The sequence below is a fragment of the Hemitrygon akajei genome, chromosome 2 (genome assembly GCF_048418815.1).
Source record: "Hemitrygon akajei chromosome 2, sHemAka1.3, whole genome shotgun sequence".
Lineage (NCBI taxonomy): Eukaryota > Metazoa > Chordata > Chondrichthyes > Myliobatiformes > Dasyatidae > Hemitrygon > Hemitrygon akajei.
This window is the reverse complement of record NC_133125.1, coordinates 79,373,009-79,399,940: the sequence shown is the minus strand read 5'-3', so window position 1 is coordinate 79,399,940 and position 26,932 is coordinate 79,373,009. Positions and strand designations below refer to the sequence as shown.

Genomic DNA, 26,932 nt, shown 5'->3' with positions numbered 1-26,932 from the left:
CCTCCTACATTTACACATAGTCCAGCAGTCGTGGAGCATATGGATCTTGGACTTTCAGAAAGTGTCCACAGCAGGGGTGATTGATAAGTTTGTGGCCTAAGGTAGAAGGAGATGAGTTATTAACTTCAAACTTTCTGCATAATCACTCGAAGAGTTGACCTGCATGAGCATGTAACAAGAGCTGTATAACTCATCTCCTTCTACCTTAGGCCAAAAACATATCAATCACCCATGCTGTGGACACTTTCTGGAGGTCCAAGATCCGTATGCTCCACGACCGCTGGACTAAGTGTGTAAATGTAGGAGGGGATTATGATGAAAAATAAATGTGCTAGGTTTTCTAAAATTGACTCTTTCTGCATTAGGCCACAAACGTATCAATCACCCCTCGTATAGAACAATTCAGCAGGTCAAGCAGCATCTATAGGGAGGAATAAAGAGCTGATGTTCTGGCTGAGACCCTTCATCAGGTGTGGAAAAGTAGGGGGAAGAAGCCAGAATAAGTGGTGGAGGAGAGGAACGAGTACAAGCTAAATGGTAATAAGATGAAACAAGGTGAATGGGGATGCGTCTGGGGGGGGGGGGGGGGAAGGAGGATGAAATGAGAAGCTGGGAGGTGATAGGTGGAAAGGTGGCTGAAGAAGAAGGCATCCGACAGGAGAAGAGAGTGGACCATGGGAGAAAGGGAAGGAAGAAGGGCACCAGAGGGAGGTTGTAAGCAGATATACAGGGTAGGAGGGAAACCAGAATTGGGGATGAAAAAACAAAGAAAGGGATGGGGAGAAATTATTGGAAGTTCATGCTGATAGGTTGAAGGAGTGAGAAGATCTGGTACCATAATGCAAAAGAGTGGAATGTTGCCAAATAGCACATTCCAGGCTGGAGGCATGCATGCTGAGAGACGCATCGAAGCTTGTCCTAGTCACCACAGTGTAGGGTTCTTCCGCTACTTGACAGGGAGTACAACTGGGGTGGGTGAGGAATGTTCAAAGTAAAGTACGTTTATTTAAATATAAAGTAATTTTAAAGTAAAATTGAATTCCTTCAATTATTGTAGTAATGTATCACCTTAGGGAATAACATGAGTGGTAACAGTTCTCTTGGTTTAAAGAGCACTACCTAATGTATTGTCTATTAACGTAAGAAATAAAAGGCATTGCATAGTTTATTTTTGAAAAGATATTTTTTATTATGATAAGAACTTCAACCTGCAGGGGTACCAACATCGAAGACTGGACAAGATTAAAGATGATAGAACCATGTCCAGGAATAACAACAAAGTGATGGCTACATCAACAGAGTCCCAATAGTTGCTGTGAGCTTGGGACTGACTTGATTTCATTAACACATTTAATCCATTGCCTCTTAAGCTTGTGAACTAAATTCTGTCCATGAATTAGCATTCACAGGAATGAAAAGGTTAACATAGGAGGAGAAATTGATGGCTCTGGTCCTATAGTCACTGGAGTTTAGAAAAATGAGGGGGAATCTCATTGAAACCTATTAAATATTGAAAAGCTTAGACTGAGTGGATGTGGACAGAATGTTTCCTGTAATTGGGGAATCTAAGACCAGAGGGCAAAGCTTCAGTATACAAGCATGTCCCTTTGGCACAGAGATGAGGAGGAATTTCTTTTGCCAGAGGGTGGTGAATCTGCAGAATTCATTGCTACAGTCAGCTGCAGAGGCCAAGTCATTGAGCATATTTAAAGCAGAGGTTGATAGGTTCTTGATTAGTAAGAGCATCAAAGGTTATCAGGAGAAGGCAGGAGAATGGGGTTGAGAGGGATATGGATCAGCCATGATGGAATGGCAGAGCAGACTTGATGGGCCAAATAGCCTAATTCTGATCCTATGTCTTATGATCTTAATCATACCCACATCATGGGTACGTATATATAATGAAGGATGAGAGAAAGGAAGTATAAATATAATAAATTATGATATACATTGCTTCAGAGAACATCTATTCAATTTCCTTCATAAGACAGGACATTTTAAATGCGTTTCCTCAGATGTCACCTTCATTGTGAAAATGGATTGGGACATAATAAATGCAGAGTTTTTCAAAAGCAAAATGCCTGAAGCTACCTTAAGGCATTGCAGCTTCCTTTCCAATCTGGGCAAAATTATAATTGATGATAAAAGACGTATGTAATATAAATGTATTATGTTACTTTGTACTTAGGAAGCAGCAAATGAAGTTCTTGATAAGGAAATATTCAAAAAATGTCTATATTTTTTGTCTACATCATGAGCTCTATCAGCTCAGCAGCAATAAATTATTCATGTTATTGCTAATGATAATTGACGATTTGTTGTAGCATTTGTAATATTAAACTAACCATTAATAGAACATGAACTTTTTTTCTAGGGAATACATTGATGAAAAACTCAAGAGTGTGAATTTAATTATGTCCGCATGCAGATAGCAATGCAAACATAATGATTTTTCACACCTTGTTTTCCACCAAATACATAGATTACAGACTTGCTAGAACATTGGTTGGAATATTACCAAAGGAGGATATTCTAAGTTTTCCATTGGTTGATATTGACCAAGCGTGTTGTGCCCTCACTGTCATAACACCATCTGAAAATACACAAGCCAGGACAGTATGGTACTTTGCCCATGGAGCAGGCTCTCCCTCTCCATGCAGCTGATGAATGGCAGAGACCAATACAGTTTGGCACTAGCAGTGTGCCTAGAGTTTCTTAGGACTGACTTAGAGATTCCAGCTCCATATTTTTCCTTGGGGTTTACTCCAGAAACCTTCCCAGTGAATGGGTACAGCCACAAGATAGCAGAGGTGTGAGCTCAGAACCTTCCTCCTCCTAGATGAGTTGCCAACTACAGCTGATGAGCCCTATCTGCCCGTCGTGACTGGTTTTAATGTGCCAGCCTTTACCCCCACTCCGTCAGTAGAAATGGGCTTTAAGCCACACGAGGTCACGTGCTGAACCTGGTTGCCAGATGCTATTCCAGCTGCACACTATTGGGAGCATTAAATAGGTAATGGGAGCTTATTCACCCCACCGCACTACCCCCCACCACACCCATGGCAACCTTAAGGTTAAAATTATTGAGTCATATAGCCTTGTAGCACAGAAACAGACCCTTTGGCCCAATTCACTCATCTTAACACACTCAGTGTTTTAGGTACAGGTTCTTCTCCACCATCATACTTTTGAATGGACAATAAGCACTATCCCAGTAGTGCTCTCCTTTTGTGCTAATTATTTATATTGATTTTATATATTTCCTATTGTAATTAATAACATAATAGATTTTATACAATTTATAGTACAATATATCCTGTCCAGATGCTTTCTTAATGTTGTAATTGGACCTATCTTCACACCCCAATGGCTGCTTTGTTCCATATAACCACCACTCTCTCTGTGAAACAATTTCCTCTTTGTTTCTCCTTTAAATATCGCCCCCTCCTCTTAGATGTATACCCTCTAGTTTTACCCTGAGAATAAGAGCCTATTTACTCTCTCTATGACCCCATAATGGTTAGCCCTCAGCCTCCTACATCCCAGAGAGAAAAAACAGCTTATAATATCTAATACTCATTAGAGTCATATAGTTATACATCATGGATCATCAGTTAGATCTGGAGGTCATGATTTAAAGAGAACATGAATAAAAAAAATGGGGGGAACATGAAGGGAACTTCTTCACATTAAGGGTGATGAGAGTGCAGAATGAGCTGCCACGAGAAGTAGTTGATGTGGGTTTGATCCTAAAATTTAAAAGAAATTTGGATGGTACACGGAAGGAAGGCCTGTGGTCTGGGTACAGGTCAATGGGACCTGTAAGAAGTATAATAGTTTGGCACAGACTGGATGGGCTGAAGGCCCTGTTTCTGTGCTGCAGTGTTCTATGTCTCTATGGTAACACGCCCTTTAGCCTAGTTTGTCTATGCCAATCAAGGTGTTTTCATGAGCTAGTCCCATTTACCTGCTTTTGATCCAATCCCCTTAAACCTTTCTCCATCTTTCAAACGTATTTCAAATATTGTAATTGTGTCTGCCTCTACCTCTTCATCTGGCAGATAGTTCCATATATACACCATTCTCTGTGTGGAAAACTTGTCTCTCAGGTTCCCTTCAAATGCTTTCCCTCTCACCTTAAATCTATGCTCTCTAGTTTTAGACTCCCATACTCTGGAAAAAAGACTGCCCCCTCATGAATGTACAAAATCTCTATAAGGTCACCTCTCAGCTTCTTTCGCTGCAGGCAAAACAGTCTCAGCCTATTCAATTCCTTCTCTTAATTCAAGCCACTCAATAATGACAATAAACATGTAAATCTTTTCTGCACCCAGGATAGGTTAATCACATCTTTTTTATAGTAGGGTGTTCAGAACTGTTTACAATATTGTACGGGGTATGTGGGGTCTCGCTAATGATTATATGATGTCTCAACTCTTGTAGTCAATGCCTTGACTGATGAAGGCAAGCATGCCATAACCACTTTCTGCCTCTCTGTCCACCTGTACTGTCCTTTCAGGAACTAAGTACTTGCACTCCTAGATCACCTCTGTTCTACAGCACTCTTGAGAGCACTGTTATTTATTATTTAACTCCTGCCCTGGTTTAACTTCTCAAAGAGCATCATCTTGCTTTTGTCTGAGGTAAACTCCACTTGCCATTCCTTTGCTCTCACATGCTGAACGGATTTCTCAGTCTTTGAATTGCCAGGCAGCTGAACGGAGACAAGATGTCCAAATTCATCAGGTAAATCTCTTTATAGCACTGCCAATGGATTTGAGGGAAAAGGGTAAAGCAGAAATGAGCAGATTTATTGTTTGATCTCCAGCTATCCTGGAATGCCTTACACCTCCAATAATAAGACCATTAAACTACAAGTTATAGGAGCAGAATTAGGCTATTTGGCCCATTGGGTCTGCTCCACCATTCCATCATGGCTGATTTATTATCGTCTCAACCCCATTCTCCCACCTTCTCCCCATAACTTTTGACACCCTTCCTGATCAAGAACCTATCAACCTCCATTTTAAATACCTCTGCCTCATGATCTACTAGCTCTCTGCAACGTTTTAATATCAGACCACCAAATCATATTCCACCCCATCTTCTCCAAATACTAACAGACTCCCCTAAACATATGCAAGGTTTTTAATCATTATAATGCACCTATCATTATTTTCAAAGATATCCCTTCTTCCTTCATAACCCCTTGACCAAGCTTGCAATTAGAATGTTCATATGATTAGAAACACCACACAAATGGAATTCCCCACCACCTGATTTGAACTAATCTATAGATCAATTTGTTGTATTCTCAACTTCAGCACAGATGCTCTGAAGTGGGGCTAAACTTGAGCTTACTGTAATTCCTTAACAAAATGCATTTTCAAAATTAATATATCTGTATATGCCTTTGTTTTTTCACTCCTAGTTCTCTTCCTGCTGAAGGAACTCAGAGGGTCGTGTAGAATTTGTGAGAGGGAATGAAACGTTGATGTTAGATGTCAAAGCTCCACATCAGGACCTGAATTGTTAACAATTCCTAACATTCAGTGCCTTCAGACTGGCAACAACATCCCCTAGACAATCTTCCTCAGCACAGCTGCACCACAAGGTTGTGTGCATAACTCCCTGCCTTACTCCCTTTATACTTGTGACTGTGAGGCTAAGCACAGCTCCAATGCCAACTTCACCACTGTCATTAGCCAAATCAGAGGTGATGACGAATCTGCATAGAAGAGGGAGATTGAAAATCTGGCTGAGTGGTGCCACAAAAACAATCTCTCACTCAATGTCAGCAAGACCAAGGAGAAGATTATTGATTTCAGTAGGAGGAAACTGTAGGTTCATGAGCCATTTGGAGTGGGATTAGAAATTTGAGGGTCAGCAACTTTAAATTCCTTGGCATTATCATTTCAGTGGATCTGTCCTGGGTCCAGCATATAAGTGCCGTTATGAAGAAAGCAAGACAGCACCTGTACTTTCTTACAAGTATGTGAAGATGTGGCATGTCATCTAAAACTTTGACAAACTTCTATAGATGTGTGGTAGAGTATATATAGATTGGTTGCATCATGGCCTATGGAAACATCAATGACCTTGAACGGAAAATCCTACAAAACACAATGGACAAGGCTCAGCCCATCACGGGTAAAGTCTTCTCCTCTATTGAACACATTTGCACAGAGTGCTGTCTCAGGAAAGCAATATCTATCACCAAAGGCTTTCAGCATCCAGACCATGCTCTCTTCTCAGTGCTGCCATTAGGAAGAAGGTACAATAGCCTTAGGACTCACACCACCAAGTTCAGGAACAGTTACTACCCCTCAGCCATCAGGCTCTTGAATCAGAGTGGATAACTTCACACACCCCATCACTGAACAGTTCCCTGCAACCTATGGACTCATTTTTTAAGGTTTTTAATGTTTATTGCTTATATTTTCATTATTACTATTTTTTTCTCTTTCTTCTTGCATTTAAACAGTTTGTTGTTTTTTTTTGCATATTGGATGTTGTCCAGTCTTTCATTGATTCTATTGTGTTTTTTGTATTTACTGTGATTGCCTGCAAGAGAACTGAATCTCAGGGTTGTATATGGTGATATATATGCACTTTGAACTTTGAACTTCTGCAGATGCTACTTAGTTATCAACCAAAACTGAAACAATAATATATAAAAAAACATTCAAAGTTGCTACTTGGTGAAATGGGACTAAATAATCAATAAAGCTGCACATGGATGAATAACACACTCAAAATGCTGGTGGAACACAGCAGGCCAGGCAGCATCTATAGGAAGAAATACAGTCTCGACCCGAAATGTCGACTGTACCTCTTCCTGTAGATGCTGCCTGGCTTGCTGCATTCCACCAGCATTTTGAGTGTGTTGCTTGAATTTCCAGCATCTGCAGATTTTTTCGTGCCTGGATAAATAACAGCTGCTTCCCTTCAACAATTTGGTTTTGCAATCAAATGGCACATCCCTAATAATTATGTCTTACCAGCATTTGAGTGAAGTTGAGTGAACTTGGCCTTTTCTCCTTGGAGCGACAGAGGATGAGAGGTAACCTGATAGAGGTGTATAAATGTTGAGAGGCATTGATCGTGTAGATAGTCAGAGGCTTTTTCCCAGGGCTGAAATGGTTACCACAAGAGGACACAGGTTTAAGGTGCTGGAGAGAAGGTACAGAGGAGATGTCAGGGTAAGTTTTTTACTCAGAGAGTGTGAGTGCGGGGAATGGGCTGCTGGCCACGGTGGTGGAGGCGGATATGATAGGGTCTTTTAAGAGATTTTTGGATAGGTACATGGAGCTTAGAAAAATAGAGGGCTATGGGTAACAGTTCAATGCAAAACATAATCTAGCAGAAAAAAAATAACAATAAATAAAATAATAATAATAACAAATAAATAACTAAATCAATTACGGAGTACATATATCTAATAAAAAAAATTTTAAATGTGCAAATAACAAAAATACTGTATATTTTTAAAAAAGTGATGTCATGTTGAAGGGTTCAATGTCCATTTAGGAATTGGATGGCAGAGGGGAAGAAGCTGTTCCTGAATCACTGAGTGTGTGCCTTCTGGTTTCTGTACCTCCTCCCTGATGATAACAGTGAGAAAAGGGCATGCCATCGCTGCTGGAGGTCCTTAATAATGAACGCTACCTTTCTGAGACACTACTCACTGAGGATGTTCTGGGTACTTTGTAGGCTAGTACCCAAGGTGGAGCTGAGTAGAGCTATCAAATGCTCCTCACATGACAAGCCTTCCAATCCTGGAATCATTTTCATGAACCTCCTTTGAACCCTTTCTAATGTCAATACATTCTTTCTTAGATAAGGACCCCAAAACTGTTCATAATACTCCAAATGAGACATCACCAGTGCTTTATAAAGCCTTAATAGTACTTCCTTGCTAGGGAAGGGCTTGGAGGGTTAAGGACTTAATATGGACAACTGGTATGAGCAAGAATATGTTGTGGTCAGCATGGTCTGAACAGCCTATTTCCATGCTCTCGAATTAATCTATGACAAATCCTGTGGGAAGAGTAACTGTCAGCATTTTGTATCTGTGACTGTTCAAAAGAGAGGTATAGCTTTTAGTAGGAAATAAGGAGAGGGGAGTTATATACAGGATTCTAAATAAAAGCCAGGACATGCAATACAAATTATAACTTGAGATAGAAAAGGCATGTATGAAAGGGAACGTTACAATAATAGGGAATTTCAATTTGCAGGTGGATGGAGAAATCAAGTTGGTACTGGATCCTAAGAAAGGGAGTTTGTAGGTGGCCTATGATATGGCTTTTAGAGCACATTGTCGTTAAACCCACTAGGGCATGGGTTCCCAAACTGACAAATCCGTTGGAATTATTTGAGGAAATAACGGGCAAGATTGAAAAAGAAGGATGTTGTTTCCTAGATTTTCAGAAGGCCCTTAACAAGGTGCTGCACATGAGACTGTTTGACAAGATAACAGCTTATGGTGTTACAGGAATGATACTAACATGGATATAAGATTGACTGACTGGCAGGAGACAAAGAGTGAGATTAAAGGAGGCCATTTTTGGTTGGCTGCTGGTGACCAGTGATGTTCTGCTGTGCTGGGACCGCTTCTTTACATATTATGTGTCATTGATTTGGATGAAGGAATTGATGGCTTAATGGTCAAGGTCACGGATGATAACAAAAGGATAGTGAGGGATAAAACTGGTCCCTTAGAGAATCAGAGTGGACAGTTATGTGTGGAGCCGAAAGAGATGGGGGAGATTTTGAACAATTTCTTTTCTTCAGTATTCACTAAGGAGAAGGATATTGAATTGTGTAAGGTAAGGGAAACAAGTAGAGAAGTTATGGAAACTATGACAATTAAAGAGGAGGAAGTACTGGCACTTTTAAGGAATATAAAACTGGATACATCTCCGGGTCCTGACAGGATATTCCCTAAGACCTTGAGGGAAGTTGGTGGAGAAATAGCAGAGGCTCTGACAGAAATATTTCAAATGTCATTAGAAACGGGGATGGTGCCGGAGGACTGGTGTATTGCTCATGTGGTTCCATGTTTAAAAAGGGTTCTAAGAGTAAACCTAGAAATTATAGGCCTGTCAGTTTGATGTCAGTGGTGGGTAAATTAATGGAAAGTATTCTTATAGATGGTATATATAATTATCTGGATAGACAGGGTCTGATTAGGAATAGTCAGCATGGATTTGTGCGTGGAAGGTCTTGTTTGATAAATCTTATTGAACTTTTTGAAGAGGTTACAAGGAAACTTGACGAGGGTAAAGCAGTGGATGTTGTCTATATGGACTTCAGTAAGGCCTTTGACAAGGTTCCGCATGGAAGGTTAGTTAGGAAGGTTCAATCGTTAGGTAATAATATTGAAGTAGTAAAATGGATTCAACAGTGGCTAGATGGGAGATGCCAGAGAGTAGTGGTGGATAACTGTCTGTCAGGTTGGAGGCCGGTGACTAGTGGTGTGCCTCAGGGATCTGTATTGGGTCCAATATTGTTTGTCATATACATTAATGATCTGGATGATGGGGTGGTAAATTGGATTAATAAGTACACAGATGATACTAAGGTAGGTGGCATTGTGGATAATGAAGTAGGTTTTCAAAGCGTGCAGAGAGATTTAGGCCAGTTAGAAGAGTGGGCTGAACGATGGCAGATGGAGTTTAATGCTGATAAATGTGAGGTGCTACATTTTGGTAGGAATAATCCAAAGAGAACATACATCGTAAATGGTAGGGCATTGATGAATGCAGTAGAACAGAGTGATCTAGGAATAATGGTGCATAGTTCCTTGAAGGTGGAATCTCATGTGGATAGGGTGGTGAAGAAAGCTTTTGGTATGCTGGTCTTTATAAATCAGAGCATTGAGTATAGGAGTTGGGATGTAATGTTAAAATTGTACAAGGCATTGGTAAGGCCGAATTTGGAGTATTGTGTACCGTTCTGGTCACCGAATTATAGGAAAGATATCAACAAAATAGAGAGAGTACAGAGAAGATTTACTAGAATATTACCTGGGTTTCAGCACCTAAGTTACAGGGAAAGGCTGAACAAGTTAGGTCTTTATTCTTTGGAGCGTAGAAGGTTGAGGGGGGACTTGATAGAGGTATTTCAAATAATGAGGGGGATAGATCGAGTTGACGTGGATAGGCTTTTTCCATTGAGAGTAAGGGAGATTCAAATAAGAGGACGTGATTTGAGAGTTGGGGGCAAAAGTTTAAGGGTAACACGAGGGGGAATTTCTTTACTCATAGAGTGGTAGCTGTGTGGAACAAGCTTCCAGTAGAAGTGATAGAGGCAGGTTCGGTATTGTCATTTAAAGTAAAATTGGATAGGTATATGGACAGGAAAGGAATGGAGGGTTATGGGCTGAGTGCAGGCCGGTGGGACTAGGTGAGTGTAAGCGTCGGCATGGACTAGAAGGGCCGAGATGGCCTGTTTCCGTGCTGTAATTGTTATATGGTTATATGATAGAAAGATTTGTGGGGCATGTAGTGTTGCAGAAGCAGGGAGTCTGCATTAGGAGAATGGGCAAAGAAATGGCAGATGGAATATATTGTGGGGAAGTGTATCGTCATGCACTTTGGTAGAAGGAATAAAGGAGTACATTATTTTCTAAACAGGGAGAAAACTAAAAAAATTAGAGGTGCAAAAGGGCTTGAGAGTCCTTCTGCAGGATTGCCTAAAGGTTAACTTGCAGGTTGAGTCAGTGTTGAGGAAGGCAAATGCAATGTTTGCATTCATTCTGAGAGGACTAGAATATAAAAGCAAAGATGTAATGCTGAGGCTTTAGAAGCCATTGGTTGGACCATACTTGAAGTATTGCTCTGACTCACTTAGGGGAACCGAACACTTATGTGATGATGTCATTTTGTGGACTTCAGTTCTGCATTTAACACAGTCATCCCCCATAAACTGGTCAGCAAACTGAACACGCTTGGCCTTGGTTCCTCCCTGTGCTCATGGGTCATGGACTTTCTCACAGACCGACCACAGCAAGTCAGAGTTGGTAAGCACACCTCCACCACCCTCATCTTAAAAACAGGCACCCCGCAGGGCTGTGTGCTGAGCCCTATGCTCTCCACACTCTTCACATATGACTACACCCCCATCTACAGCTCCAACTCCATAATTAAATTTGTGGACTATACCACAGTGGTTGGCCTGATCTCGGATGAGGATGAAACAGTCTATGAACTCGAGGTGGATCATCTGATGGAGTGGTGTAAGGACAACGACCTGGTCCCTAACACTTCTAAAACAGAAGAGATGATCATTGACTTCAGAAGATTGAAGGACAGAGTACACATCCCCCTCCATATACATGGAGAGGTGGTGGAAAGTGTGGAAAACCTAAAGTTCCTTGAAGTTAAGTTGTCAAAAAAGCTGACATGGACCACCATCACCTCGCTGCTTGTAATAAAGGCACAACAAAGACTCTTTTCCTCAGAAAGCTGAAACAGGCCAAACTCCCACAAAAGCTGTTGCTTAACTTCTACAGAAGCGCAATTGAAAGCATTCTGACCAACGGTGCCACAGTGTGGTATGTCAGCTGCACAGCCGCTGAGCGACAAGACCTGCATCGCGTGGTGAAGGTGGCCCAGCGAATTGTCAGGATGGAGCTCCCAGGACTGGACACCATCTACTCCAGCAGACTCAGGAGGAAAGCAATCACCATAACCAGAAACACCATACACCCCAGCCACTCCTTGTTTGACCTGCTGCTGTCCAGCAAAAGGTTCAGGACACTAAAAGCCAGAACAAATAGACAGAGGAACAGCTTCTACCCCAGAGCTGTGGCCTCCATCACACCACTCCCACAGAACAATGACTGAAACTGTGAGCACACACAAGGACTCAAATACTTGCACTAATGGCACTTTGTGCATTATTGTGATATTCTGGTGCTGCTGCAATTTATTTTCTGCTACTTATCTCTGTTTTTCTATTACTGTCTTGTTTTTATCTACTGTTTTATTTAATTGCCTCAGAGGAAGCCAAACAGAGTTTCATTGTACCTATGTATAATCACAATAAAGATCATTCAACTCAATTCAATAGTGAGCAGCTTTGGGGGCCCTATCTATGAAAAGACATGTCTGCATTGGAGATGGTCAAGAGATGGTTCACGAAAATTATTTTGAGAAGGAAAGGGTTAACATATGAAGTGAGTTTGATGGCTCTGGGCCTGTACTCACTGGAGTTTAGAAGAATGAAGGGTGGAATCTTGTTGAAATGTCTGGATGGAGTGGATATTTCCTGTAGTGCGTACTTTTAGGACCAGTGGGCATAGCTTCAGACAAGAGGGATATCCATTTAGAACAGAGATGAAGAAGAAGTTATTTAGCCAGAGGATAATGAATCTATGAAATTCATTGTCACAGGCAGATGTGAAGGCCAAGTCATTGAGTATATTTAAAGTGGAGTTGACAGATTATTGATTAATCACGATATCAAAAGTTACAGGGAGGTGGCAGGAGAATGGGGTTGAGAAAGATAACAAATCAGCCATGGTGCAATGGCAGAGTAGACTTGATGAGCTGAATAACCTAATTCTGCTTCTATCTCTTAGGGTCTTATAAGGTGAGGAGGGATGTGTAGTACAAAAGAATATCTGTGGTAGAACAAGTCAAAGTGGTTGAATGGCAGCATTTACCAGTACATTAACTTCTTGATCGATGTATTGAGAAGCTTGTTGTATCTGCCAGGTTGACAAACCTATATGAGCTGCTTAAACACATATGGTTCTGAGACAACATGAGGAAAGATTTTTAGATGAGAGACCCTGCTTCAGACCTGAGGAAGAGAGAAACAATGTAGCAGTGAAGGTGGGGGTGCATGTTGGCTGGAACAAAAAGGAATATATCTTATGCAGTGAAAATCATGTGGCTTATAGGGCCAGACAATACTGCTTATAGAAAGGAATATGGACATGGATAGGAAAGGCTCAGAGTGATAGCAGCTACACATTGGCAAACGGAAATCCTGGAGAGAGATTTCATGGAGCTAGGTAGAAAGCTGAGAAACAGGACGTCCAGGGTAGTAATCTCTGGATTGCTGCCCATACCATGTTCCAGTGAGGATGGTTTGGCAGATGAATATGTGGCTGAGGAACTGGTGCAGGGAGCAGGGGCTCAGATTTCTGGATCATTAGGATTTCTTCAGGGAAGGTACAACCTATGCAAAAGGGCTGGGTTACACCTGAACCCAAGGGGGACCACTATCCTTGCAGGCAGGTTTACCAGAAGAGCAATTTGGGAGGATTTAAACTAGTTTGGCTGGGAGATGGGAACCAGAGTGATGGTGCTGAGGATGAGGTAGTTGGTTTACAAACAGAGGCAGTGTGTAGTGAGACAGCTAGCAAGGAGAGGCTGATGAAAGGGCAAAATTGCAGTCAACAGGATGAGCTGTAATGTAAAAGGCAGACAAAATCGAGAAGAGTGAATACAGGACTGAAGGTGTTATATTTGAATGCATGCAGTACACAGAATAAGGTAGACGAACTTGTAGCATGGTTACAGATTGGCATGTATGATGTGGGCTTCACTGAATTGGGCTGAAAGAAGATTATAGCTGAGTGGTTAACATCCAAGGATACACATTGAATTGAAAATATAGCCAAGTAGGGTTGGCTCTGATGGTAAAATATGAAATCAAATCATGAGAAAGAGGTGACATAGGATTGGAAGGTGTTGAATCATTGTGGGTAGAGCTAAGGAACTGTAAAGGCAAAAAGACCCTGATAGAAGTTCTATACACACTCCCCAAATAGTGGTAAGGACGTGGTTTACAAATTACAAAGGAAGATAGAAAATGCATCTCAAAGGACAATATTATGATGGTCATGGGGGATTTCAATATGCATATAAATCTGCTTGGTGCTGGATCCCAAGAAGGCGAATTACTAGAATGTCCATGAGATAGTTTTTTAGAGCAGCTCATGGTTGAGCCCACAAGGGGATCAGCTATTTTGGATTGGGTGTTGTGCAAAGAACTAGCATCAATTAGAGAGCTTAGGGTAAAGGAACAGAATCATAATAATGATCATGGTGTGATCGAATTCACTCTGCAATTTGAGAAAGAGAAGGTAAAGTCAAATGTATCAGTATTACAGTGGAGTAAAGGGAATTATAGAGGCAGGAGAGAGGAGCTGGCCCAAACTGATTGGAAAGGAACACTAGTGGGGATTATGGCAGAGCAGCAATGGCTGGAATTTCAGAGAGAAATTTGGCAGGTGCAGGATATATACATCCCAAAGAGGAAGAAGTATTTCAAAGGCAGGATGACACAATCATGGATGACAAAAGAAGTCAGAACCAACATAAAAGCCAAAGTGACGGCATATAATAGGGTAAGAATTAGTGCAAAGTTAGAGGATTGGGTGGGTTTCAAAAACAATCAGAAGGCAACTAAAAAAGTCATAAAGAAAGAAAAGATGGAATATTAAAGTAAGCTAGCCAGTAATATTAAAGAGCATTCAAAAGTTTCACCCAATATGTAAAGTGTAAAAGAGGTGAATGAAGATATCGGACCACCAGAAAATGATGCTGGAGAAGAAGGTAATGGGGGACAAGGAAATGGTGGACACAATTAATTAGTATTTTGCATCAGTCTTCACTATGGAAGACACTAATTTGAGTGTGTTTGGGGCAGAAGGGTGTGAAGTTACTACTACTAGGAAGAAGGTTCTTGGGAAACTGAAAGGTCTGAAAGTGTACACCACAGAGCTTTGAAAGAGCTGGCTGAAGAGATTGTGGAGGCATTAGTAAAGATCTTTCAAGAATCAATTGATTCTGGCATGGTTCTGGAACAATAGAAAATTGCAAATGTCACTCCACTCTTCAAGAATGGAGAGAGGCAGGGAAGAAAGGAAATTATAGGCCAATTGGTCTGACCTCAGTGGTTGGGAAGATGTTGGAGTTGATTGCTAAGGATGTGGTTTTGGGGTACTTGGAGGCACATGATAAAATAGGCCAAAGTCAACATAGTTTCCCCAAGGGAAAATATTGCCTGACAAATCTAATGGAATTCTTTGAGGAAATAACAAGCAGGATAAACAAAGGAGAATTGGTGGATGATGTGTACTTGTATTTTCAGAAGGTCTTTGACAAAATGCCACACATAAAGCTGCTTTAAAAAAGCCCATTGTATTACAGGAAAGATACTAACATGGTTACAGCATTAGTTGATTGGCAGGAGGTAAAATGTGGGAATAAAGGGAACCTTTTCTGGTTGGCTGCCAGTGATTAGTGGTGTTCCACAGTGGTCTGTGTTAGGACCATTTATTTCCATGTCAATGATATGGATGATGGAACTGATGGCTTTGTGGCCAAGTTTGCAGATGATACAAAGATAGGTGGAGGGGTAGGTAGTTTTGAGGAAGTAGAGAGGTTACAGATTAGAATGGCCAAAGAAGTGACAGATAGAATAGAATGAGTGTTGGGAAGTTTGTGCTCAGGCACTTTGATATAATAAATACAAGCAAAGACTATTTTCTAAATAGAAAGAAAATTCAAAAATCTGAAGTGCAAAGGACTTTAGAGTCCTCATGCAGGATTCCCGAAAGGTTAATTCACAAGTTGAATTAGAGGTGAGAGAGGCAAATGCAATGTTAGCGTTCATTTCAAGGGGACTAGAATAAAAAAAGCAAGGATGTAATGTTGAAGCTTTATAAAGCACTGATGAGGCCTCACTTGGAGTATTGTGAGCAGTTTTGGACCTCTTATCTTAGAAAAAATATATTTGATGACACTGGAGAGGGTTCAAAGAACACAGCCTGCATGGTCTGCTCTTTATCAGATTATGGTATTGCTTTGCACTGTTGGAACTATATGTTAAATTATGTGGGTTTTGTCAGTTAGTCTATTATCAATTATGGTATTGTCTGCACTGTTGTAACTAAATGTTATAATTATGTGATTTTTGTCAGTCTTTTGTCAATTATGGTACTGTCTGCACTGTTGCAACTAAATATTAACTATAACTATGTGATTTTGTGTAGGTTTTTGGTTTGTTGGGTGGTAGTGCTGGTCTCTTGACTTGGTGTGTCTGGGTAGTCTTGTTTTGTCTGCTGGATTTGGAGTTCCTTTCCGGGGAACGTGCTAAGATGGTAGTGCGATATTGATACACAGCAGCCTCTCCGGACTCTGGATTGGGGATTACCAAACGTTATGTGGTTTTTCTTGTGTGGTCTGTTTTGTCGTATGCTTTTTTTGTGATATCATTCCAGAGAACATTGTCTCATTTTCTAAGTGCATTGCATTTGTGGTTTCTAAATGACAATAAACTGAATCTGAAAAGAAGCATCCTTTTAGAACGGCGATGAGGAAGAATTTCTTTAGCCAGAGAATGGTCAATCTGTAGAATTTGTTGCCACAGGCAGCTGTGGAGGCCAAGCTAATAAGTATATTTAAGACAGAGGTTGATAGTTTCATGATTATTTAGGGGAAGAAGGGCTAAGGGGAGAAGGCAGAAGATTGGGGCTGAGAGGGAAAATGGATCAGCCATGTTGAAATGGTGGATCAGACTCAATGGGCGAAATGTCCCAATTCTGCTCCTGTATCTTATGGTCTTGTGGTCTAATCAGACTAGCATAGACAGGTATCTTCGTTGGCATGGAGGAATTGGATGAAGGACCTGTTTCCATGCTGTATATTCTATGACTTTACTCACTGTATGATGGCTTCACTCTGTCAGATAAATTCCTTTTCATAATTCCTTAGTGCACAGTTGGAATCTTTTACATCTACTTGATGTAACTGGTAGGGGATCAGATTAACACTTCACCTGGAAAAGAGGACTTAAGTAAGCTCAATACTTCCCATATACTTAGGATTCTAGTTAATCAGGCTGTCGGTTAATTAGGACAGCCTCTTATTTGGACATATCTTAAAGAACAAAAAGCAATTAAGAAAATAGCTGGGATTCCCTTCATTTATTTGGGACACTGCACTGCTTAATTGAGACAGAGACTGCTGTTGAATAATTTCTGTCTAGTGTCAGTTGTGTGCACTCATGTGGCCGTTAGACACTGAACTGTGCTTGGAATGGACAGTTTTTAAATAGTGTCAATTGTGTGTGTTCATGTTCAAAAAGCAGTGTTTTTTTGTCACTGATCGTAGGCAAGAAATAGGCAATAAGACAATTTAGAACTGCTTTGCTTACTGCAATTTCAAGCATTTGGGCTTGTAATTCCAGGAAAAGGCCAGGGGTGAAAAACTTGAAGGTATTGGCAATCATGTTGAATGTTATAATGAAAATAAAGATTTGGAAGATGCAACCATCAAAAGCATCATATGAGCATCATATGAAGGCAGTTCATTATCTGCATTAGGTGTCTGTACTGATTTTGTTCATTTACAGTCAATCAATAGAATGCGGCAACCTACTCTGAATGAATTCCACCATCAAGAACAATCAGGAAGTAATACATAGTTTTGTAGTTCTGTAGTCATATTGGTTGTGTTATAATTTGTTCTGTATTCCACGTAAGTACATAATTTGTTACTCAATTAAATTAAAGTTTGTCTTTTTTATGCCTTTTTCAGTTGTGTTGGAATCAAGTGTCTCTGCTGTCTGAGACTGTGTAACTGATCAGCTCACATTTTCTCTGTGCACTGTAACACACCTTCTGTGCGAGACATGGAGCAGCTGCTCTGTTCTTTGTGCCTTGGTAAAAGGGAACATCAGACTTCTTTGAAGTTTTTCTTCTATGCTCCACTCTGCCTCCTCCTCCCTGTTTTGGACAGGCTAATCTCTGACCTATCCACGGATCTGCTCCTGGAGTGATGCACTCGCAGAAGAAGTCTGCTATCGGTGCCCTGTCTTCTTTATACTTTCTTTATGGGTGGTGGGATGGAGATATGCCTCTATTAAAGGAGGTGCAAGGCACACCTTCCTCTGCTAACCTGCAGGTCACCCTTGGGCAAGGCGCAGCACCTGCTTAGCTCCCAAATGAGGGTCACCTGAAGCCATGAGAGTAGGTAGTGGATGGTCGTATGAGCAGCTGCTGCATATCATGAGTTCTGGTTACGTGAGTACTGACACCAGACGCACAGTGTATCGATAATAGCTGCGGTCATCTATCTTGTAGAAGAAGGCAATGATAAACCACTTCTGTAGAAAAAAATCTGTCAAGAACAATCATAATCATGGAAAAATAGAAGACTATGATTGCCCACGTCATACCATATGGCACATAATGATAATGATGATACCTTTTTAACTAATTCCATGAAATTTTGGCTAATTGAGGCAGCCGCTTAATTGGGCCAAAATATACCAGTCCTGATATGTCATAATTAATCAGAATCCACTGTATTCCACTAAATTGTAAAACTAACTCATTATGCTCAGGTCCTGCAGTAAGACTTGAACCAACAAATTTCAGCATCAGAAATGACAGGATCGAACCACTAAAATAGTTGCTTACCTATTGGGAATCTATTTTCCTACCTTTTTTACAGAATGGACCATTGTAGGCAGAGTGACTACAGTTGCATAAATAGCCATTGTATTTCTCTATGCACCTTCCTCCATTGTGACACAGGTTACCGTAACTGCTACAATGTCCCAGACAGCCAGGCTTCACTCCAGGGGTAACTTTAGCTCTTTCTTCAAGATCAAGGGTGACCCCATTTAACCGTAAGGAGCGAATGCATCCTAGGAAGCCCTTCTGTCTTGAGGCTGTTCCACCTGCAGAAAGATTATTGCAGAACAATAAACTCCTGTAACAGCAATAGAGTAATGATCAAGATGTGGGATGGAATGGAAGATATGTTTCTTATTTTTGGTGCTATAAATTTTGTTAGCAAAATTACCTAAGCTCAATGTACAAAATATCTTCAGCTCAAATGATGTTTTAGACTGCTACAATTTCCAGTGAAAAGAAATACAAATAATTTATATCAGTACATAAAATTAGTTCTACTCATCTCAACAGATTTCTGCTAGGAAGAAACACATTTAAATATTAGAGTTTTATACTTCGAATGGTATATAAAATGTGACCAATTAACTAAATTTCAACCCAGTTCATTGGCATATTTTGAAGTAATAATTGATTTTTCAAATTTCTATTTTGTTGTAACTTACCTCAGACATAGTAATGTAATATTAAATATGCAAATGTATTAATTAGATGCTTATGTCTTTAGATTATTGGAATCACATTGTAAAAATCATGTTTGTAAGTGAGAAAATTAGAAATGCAATTTTCTGAAAGATGATTTTTTCAGACAATTCTCTGCTCATTTTCTTAACTAGTTTGTCTGTGGGTGGGAGGAATACAATCAGAATTTGCAAAATAAAGAGATATTTAAAGCCAGGTATGTTTTTGAATAGTATTTAAATGGATGAGTTTTGGGACAAATTATGAACGTTGATAGTATGTGAGGATGTGAACGATGTAATTGCTGTGAGAATTTTCAATTACTGTCTTCACTTTTACTTTCTTGTTTTTTATTAATTGAACTTGTCTTGCCTCATGGAATTACAAGGTAGTCTAAACTGTTCAGGAGAAAAATAAGAAGAATGTATTGATCAATAATGAAGTAGTGGAAGTTTTGGGTTGATGCAAAGTGGAGCAAATCTGCTGTCTTGACCAAGTTTTGGCTCCAGGATAGTTTAATTTTTGAGAAACATTTCATAAAGGCTATTTTGCACTTCTCAGTTCAAAAGAGTGAAAGATAGAGAAGAACGTACCACCATGCTCAGGAACAGCTTCTAATCTGCTCTTATAAGACTATTGATGGTTCCTTAGTACAACAAAATGGACTCTTTTGACTTCACAATCTACCTATTTATGGCCTTTCATCTTAACTACCATAAGACCATAAAAATATGGCATTAGAGCAGAATTAGGCCATTTGGCCCATTGAGTCTGCTCTGTCAGTCAATCATGGCCTGGCCTCAACAGCTGCCTGTGGTAATATATTCAACAAATTCGCCACCATCTGGCTAAAGGAATTTCTCTGTATCTCTGTTTTAAATGGATGCCCTTCTACCCTGGGGCTGTGCCATCTTGTCCTAGACTTCCCCACCATGGGAAACATCCTTTCCACATCTACTCTGTCTAGGCCTTTCAGCATTCGAAAGGTTTCAATGAGATCCCCTCTCATCCTCCTAAATTCCAGCGAGTATGGACCCAGAGCCTTCAAATGTTCATGGTATGATAACCCTTTCATTCCCGGAATAATCTCTGTGAAGCTCCTCTGAACCCTCTCCAAAGACTGTCTGCACTGCATTTTGTCTGTAACTGTAACTCTTTATTCTGCATTGTTATTGTTTTTCACTTATATACAGTAACCTCAATGTACTAATGCAATGAAGTGATTTGTATAGATGGCAATACAATCAAAACTTGTCATTGTATCTAATAGATGTGACGATAATAAACCAAATTACAATTGGGGTAGTTAATTGATGAATAGAAGCCCCTTAAAGTTAATCAATTGATGAAAGAGTACAAGATCAGCACAGTATTTATTGATGTTGTATTGAAACAGGCAACACAATAGAATAGCAGTTAGCATAATACTTTACAGCATCAGCTGTATGATTGAGGTTCAATTCTTGCTGCTGTCTGTAAAGAGCTTATACATTCTCCTCATGGATGTATGGGTTTTCTCTGGGTGCTCTGGTTTCCTCCCACATTCCAAGGATTATGGGTTGGGGTGAGTAAGTTGCGGGCATTCTATGTTGGTGCTGGAAGCATGGCAACACTCCCAGCACATCACAGACTGTATTGGTCATTGACACAAACAACACATTTCACTGTATGTTCTGATAGACATGTGACAAATAAAGCTAACCTCTTAATCTTTGCAAGAAGATGGGAATGGGAAATAGTAAGAATCGCACAGAATGGAAAGATCAGTTGGGTAATCTGGTGCTGAACATAACTCACTGGGATAAGGCAACATCAATGGAAGTAGAAGCATGTTTGACCCTTGGTTCTTCAACATGTAATATTGAACTATGCATCTTTTATTTGAGAATGCCTCATATGCTCATAAAACTCCAAGAAGTGACAATAAAGATGTTTGGGATCATGGTGGACAACTAATCAGCTTGTTCCTAAATGTCTAATCTTCATGAGTGTCAATGAATCCCAACTTTTCGGTAAGATGAGATGAGCTTGGATGCAGTTGCTGCTCTGGTCCAGTCAAGCGTGAATTTGTTCGTATTGTATGTCCTTTTTATGATCACATCACTGCTGGATACTAAGAACATCATGTACTGCAGGTTCACTCCATCAGCGAATTGCTCAATAGTGATGGAGCTGGATTTATTGTGTACCATTGTGCCGGGAAAGTGCACTGTCCAACAAACGGACTGAGTGATTGTGTTGGACATTTTTCTTGTGATTGCAAGACCCTGTTGGACCTTGCATACTGCAACTGCAATTCACTGATTCATTGCAGAGACTGACAGTAGGGAAGCTGCTTTGCCTTGGTTTGGTGAGGACCAGGCCCATGCCGTAGATTGCCTGCTGCAATTGCCCAGGGGTGGAGATGCCGGGGCCATCTGTGAGTGAGCAGGGGTTCTGTAGGCTTGTTGGAATCCATACTGGGTTGGGGTTTGGCCCTTCCTATTGATGCTGCTCTCTTGTGTTCACTCGGTGCTGCTCTCCAGTGTTCGCTCGATGCTGCTCTCCAGTGTTCGCTCGGTGCTGCTCTCCCGTATTCGCTCAGTGCTGCTCTCCAGTGTTCGCTCGATGCTGCTCTCCCGTGTTCGCTCGGTGCTGCTCTCCCGTGTTCGCTCGGTGCTGCTCTCCAGTGTTCGCTCGGTGCTGCTCTCCAGTGTTCGCTCGATGCTGCTCTCCAGTGTTCGCTCGGTGCTGCTCTCCCGTATTCGCTCAGTGCTGCTCTCCAGTGTTCGCTCGATGCTGCTCTCCCGTGTTCGCTCGGTGCTGCTCTTCAGTGTTCGCTCGGTACTGCTCTCCCGTGTTCGCTCGATGCTGCTCTCCAGTGTTCGTTTAATGGAAGAACAAGCTGGACCAGAAGAACTTACCATCAATCTACAGTCAAGGCATGCAGGGACTTGGGTATTTTTTTTGTGACTGTTTCTCAGAAATCAAAACCATATGCACTATTTGTGCTAAGTACTATGTGCAGTGTGCTGTTGGTTATGTGGTTTGCACCTTAGCCCCAGAGGAACACTGATTCATTTGACTATATTAATGTATGGTTGAATGATAATTAAACCTAAACTTCAACTTTAAGTATGAGTCTCTGTCTGATTTCCCTATGCTTCTCTATCTACTCAACAGGTCTCCATGGTAATTGCTCGAGGGTGTAATGTGAGCATTGCCCTAAAAAGCCAGCCATAGTAACATGAGAAAGAACAGAGACAGGATAAAGTAAATGCCTGGAAATATCCAGTTTGTGGTGCTATTTCATGGATTTGTAGAAGTGGAGCATCATGCATGGCCACAACAAACTAAGAACAAATTTATGGACAAAATTGTTGTAATTTACTTTTTATCACTACAAGGCCCAAAACAAATCTTCAACGTCATTATCTTGAGATGCACAGAATTGTGTCAGCAAATACGAGGGGTGATTGATAAGTTTGTGGCCTATGGTAGAAGGAAATGAGTTATACGGCTCTTGTTACATGCACATGCACTTCAACTCTTTGATTATACAGAAAGTTTGAAGCTAATAATTCATCAGGGTGATTGATGTTCGTGGCCTATGGTAGAAGGAGATGAGGTATGTTAAAAAATAAATGTACTATGTTTTCTAAAATTGACTCCTTTTACCTTAAGCCACACACTTATCAATCACTCCTCGTAGATGGATGAAATACTGAAGACCTATTCAAACACACACACAGAAATAAAGAAAATTCAGGTACTATCAGTTTGATATTAGTCAGTGGCTGCGCTGCACAGGAATCTTTCAGAATTTGGATCTATTAACAAATGGAATTTTGGAACTGAGATATAGGTTGTAGCTGTTACATTACATCATTTGTACAAGCAATTATAGATAACAAGTTGTCTGGTATTTCTTTTTTAAGTGCCATTAAATATCTTACGGCTATCAAAACCCTTCTTGCTGATGAGGAGGAATTCCTTTAGCCAGAGGATAGTAAATCTGTGGAATTTATTGCCATGCATGGCTGTGGAGGCCAAGTCATTGGGTGTATTTAATGCACAGGTTTAATTTTTAACAGTTATAGGGAGAAGGCAGGAGAATGGGGTTGAGAGAGATAATAAATCAGCCATGACTGAATAGCAGAGCAGACTTGATGAGCTGAATGGACAAATTCTCCTTCTATATCTTATGATCTTTGTTATTGAGCAAGTTCAGCAAGAAGCTTCATGTTCAATAGCAGTATTTATATCTTAAAGAAAGGAAATCACATTTCACCTTCTATCATTTCATACATGATGATCTTTATAGATATACCCTTTATATACCCTAACCCTAAGAAAGTCAATAAAACTGTACTACTAAAGCTCAGCACTTAACGCTTTCCAAATACTACATTTGATGGCCTCTTACAGTATGGAGATATAGACAATAGACAATAGGTGCAGAAGTAGACCATTTGGCCCTTCCTGCCTGCACCGCCATTTTGAGATCATGGCTGATCATCTACTATCAATACCCGGTTCCTGCCGTCCCCATATCCCTTGATTCCCCCATCCATAAGATACCTATCTAGCTCCTTCTTGAAAGCATCCAGAGAATTGGCCTCCACTGCCTTCCGAGGCAGTGCATTCCAGACCCCCACAACTCTCTGGGAGAAGAAGATTTTCCTTAACTCTGTCCTAAATGACCTACCCCTTATTCTCAAACCATGCCTTCTGGTACTGGACTCTCCCAGCATCTGGAACATATTTCCTGCCTCTATCTTGTCCAATCCCTTAATAATCTTATGTGTTGCAATCAGATCCCCTCTCAATCTCCTTAATTTCAGTGTGTACAAGCCCAGTCTCTCTAACCTCTATTCCAGCGTTTACAAGCCCAGTCTCTCTAACCTCTTCAAAGAGGTTAGAAACTTCAAAGCTTATTGCAACAATCTTCTTCTATAAAGCATTTGTTGCCAGTATTTATTTTTGCATTAACCTTGCAAATCCCTATAGATGTACAGATTGAGAGCATTTTGATTAGTTGCATCACAGCCTGAAATGGAGCCTCCAATGCACAGGATCATAGGAGGCTGCAAACTGTTGTAGACTCAGTCAGTTTCATCATGGGGACAACCTTTCCCACCAACAGTGACATTTCTAAGTGCCTCAGGAAGGCAGCACCCATCATTAAAGACACTTAACACACCAGACTTTTCCTCTTTCCATCATTACCACTGCGGAGGAGGTTCGGGAGCCTGAAGACCCACATTCTTTGTTTTAAGAACAGCTTCTTCCCCTTCAGCATGATATTTCTAAATGGTCCATGAACCTAACAGCAGTACCTTATTATTCCTCTTTTGCACTATTTATTGATTTTTTAAATTTTTCTATTGTGCTCTACACAGTTGCCATAAAAAAGAACAGATGCCAGTGAGAATAAACCTGATTCTAATACCTTAAATAGGCTTGCAAGTGAACTTACATATAAAAGTACAGTACATCATTAATCACACATTTATAAAAAAACATTTTTCATTGTTTTGCCAATCTTTGCTCCATGGATTCAGTGTTTCTATCGACACTGAGGACCACTACCAATACATCTTTTGTTATTGTGCTAGGAGCCATTGGTCAAATAGACAACAGAGTAGAAATTTGGCATTCACATTGAGCTTGTGAATTTTACCACACAGGCTATTTCTTTATCCAAATGCAATGCCTTAAGGCCCCACTGAGTATCCATACAGTGACGTTTTAATGTTGGTATCATGTATCCATTTAAGTTGAACAAACTGGAAATGTACCATGATGAATAACATCAAATACGCAAATCTATCTTGAACAATGGAGCAATTTCAGGTTTCTCTGACCGTCAAGACAATTACTATGCCAAAGTTCCACAATCTAGGCAAATAATTGAGTGGTGTTTAAATAGTACACCATGAATCACACAAACATACAAACTATTTAGGCAGCATTTTTTTAAGGGAATAAAGAAAATATTTAAGTAGCTGTGAAGTTAAAAGATTCAATTATGGCCAGCACTCACTTGTTGGAGAGCCAATGTGAGGTTTAAAAAGAATCTGGGACCTTTCAAGACTTTTCAGTGGCTGCAACAATAAGCGATCTATTAGGCACTCAGCAAAGACCAATAAAAAGAAGCGAGGTTAAGTGGAATGGCCGTAGTGTGAGTGGACCAGTGTTAGTGAGTTCAGGCATTGGCAAGAACAGACAGAGGCTTTTCGAGCAACACATTTGTAAAGAGATCACAGACTGTTGTGAGAAACATAAGGTTGTTATAGTAGGTGATTTTACCTTTCCCCATATTTCCACACTATGGGAATCCCATACTGTAAAAGGACTAGATGGTAAAGAGTTTGTCAAAGTTTCCTTAATCATTATGTAGAAGTCTCAACAAAAGAGTGTGCGATACTGGATCTGCTAGGGAATGAGACAGAACAGGTGAGAGAAGTTTGTGTAGGGGAACAGTTTGCATCCAGTGACCACAACGCCATCAGTTTGAAAGTAAACATGCAAAGAGATAGGTCCGATCTGCATGTTGAGATTCTAAATTGGAGAAAAGCCAATTTTGCTGGTATCAGAAATGATAGAAACATAGAAAACCTACAGCACAATACAGGCCCTTCAGCCCATAAACCTGCTCTGAACATGTCCTTACCTTAGAAATTACCTAGGGATACCCATAGCTCTCAATTTTTCCAAGCTCCATGTACCTATCCAGGAGTCTCTCAAAAGACCCTATCATATCCGCCTCCACCACCGTTACCGGCAGCCCATTCCACGCACTCACCTCTCTCTGCGTAAAAAGTTTACCACTGACATCTCCTCTATGCCTACTTCCAAGCACTTCAAAACTGTGCCCTCTAGTGTTAGCCATTTCAGCCCTGGGGAAAAGCCTCTGACTACCCACACAATCAACGCCTCTCATCATCTTATTCACCTCTGTCAGGTCACCTCTCATCCTCCGTTGCTCCAAGGAGAAAAGGCCGAGTTCACTCAACCTATTCTCATAAGGCATGCTCTCCAATCCAGGCAACATCTTTGTCAATCTCCTCTGCACTCTTTCTATGGTTTCCACATCTTTCCATGGTGACCAGAATTGAGCACAGTACTCCAAGAGGGATCTGACCTGTGTCCTATATGGCTTCCTTTTCTTTTATGGCTAAATTCCTAAGCTCTCATCATTCAGCATTCCATTACCCTTTCTTGTCTTTTCTCCTTATACTGGTCCTGAGCTTTGACCAGCTTGTTGTTACACAACTCCCACTTGTCAGATCTGAACTTGCCTGATAACAGATGCCCCCAAATAACTCTCTGAGCTCCTGTCTGTTAATGTTATGTTTTACCTTCTCCCAATTTAGTATTTTACCATAAGGCTTTTACATACCCTATTCAGAACTATCTTAAAATTTAAGGAGTTATGATCGCTATTTTCAAATGCTCTCCCACTGCAAGACTAGTCACCTGGCCTGGCTCATTTTGTAAAAACAAGGCCAAGTACAGTCACTCTCATTGAATTATCCACATACTGTTTCAAGAAACACTCTTAGATGCACTGAAGAAATTCCGACCCTGTCATGGTCCCTTCTGACACCTGACTATCTTCCTCAGGAATTGGGCCTTAACCACCTCGTTTAGTTCCCAATCATTCCCCGGTTCCAATAACTACAAACACCTGCATTCCATCAACCAATGCAGTATAAGAATCCTGTGACCACAACTGGAAGGTACCAGTTCATTGGTTGACTTGTGTATGAGTAATCTCATTCCATGGTTCTTAGGACTATCAGTTCTAAGTCTAGCATCATT

General features: G+C 40.6%; 1 protein-coding gene across 2 annotated transcripts in view; it reads right to left on the bottom strand.

The window, feature by feature from the left end:
* The window catches only part of LOC140714284 (contactin-associated protein-like 5), a 1,700,882-nt gene that overhangs the window by 527,442 nt on the left and 1,146,508 nt on the right, over positions 1–26,932 (bottom strand). For both annotated transcript variants that reach the window (XM_073025370.1, XM_073025379.1), the window contains one exon: positions 18,472–18,711. In XM_073025370.1, the coding sequence (XP_072881471.1) occupies positions 18,472–18,711 (240 nt within the window). The remainder of the gene's footprint in view (positions 1–18,471; positions 18,712–26,932) is intronic.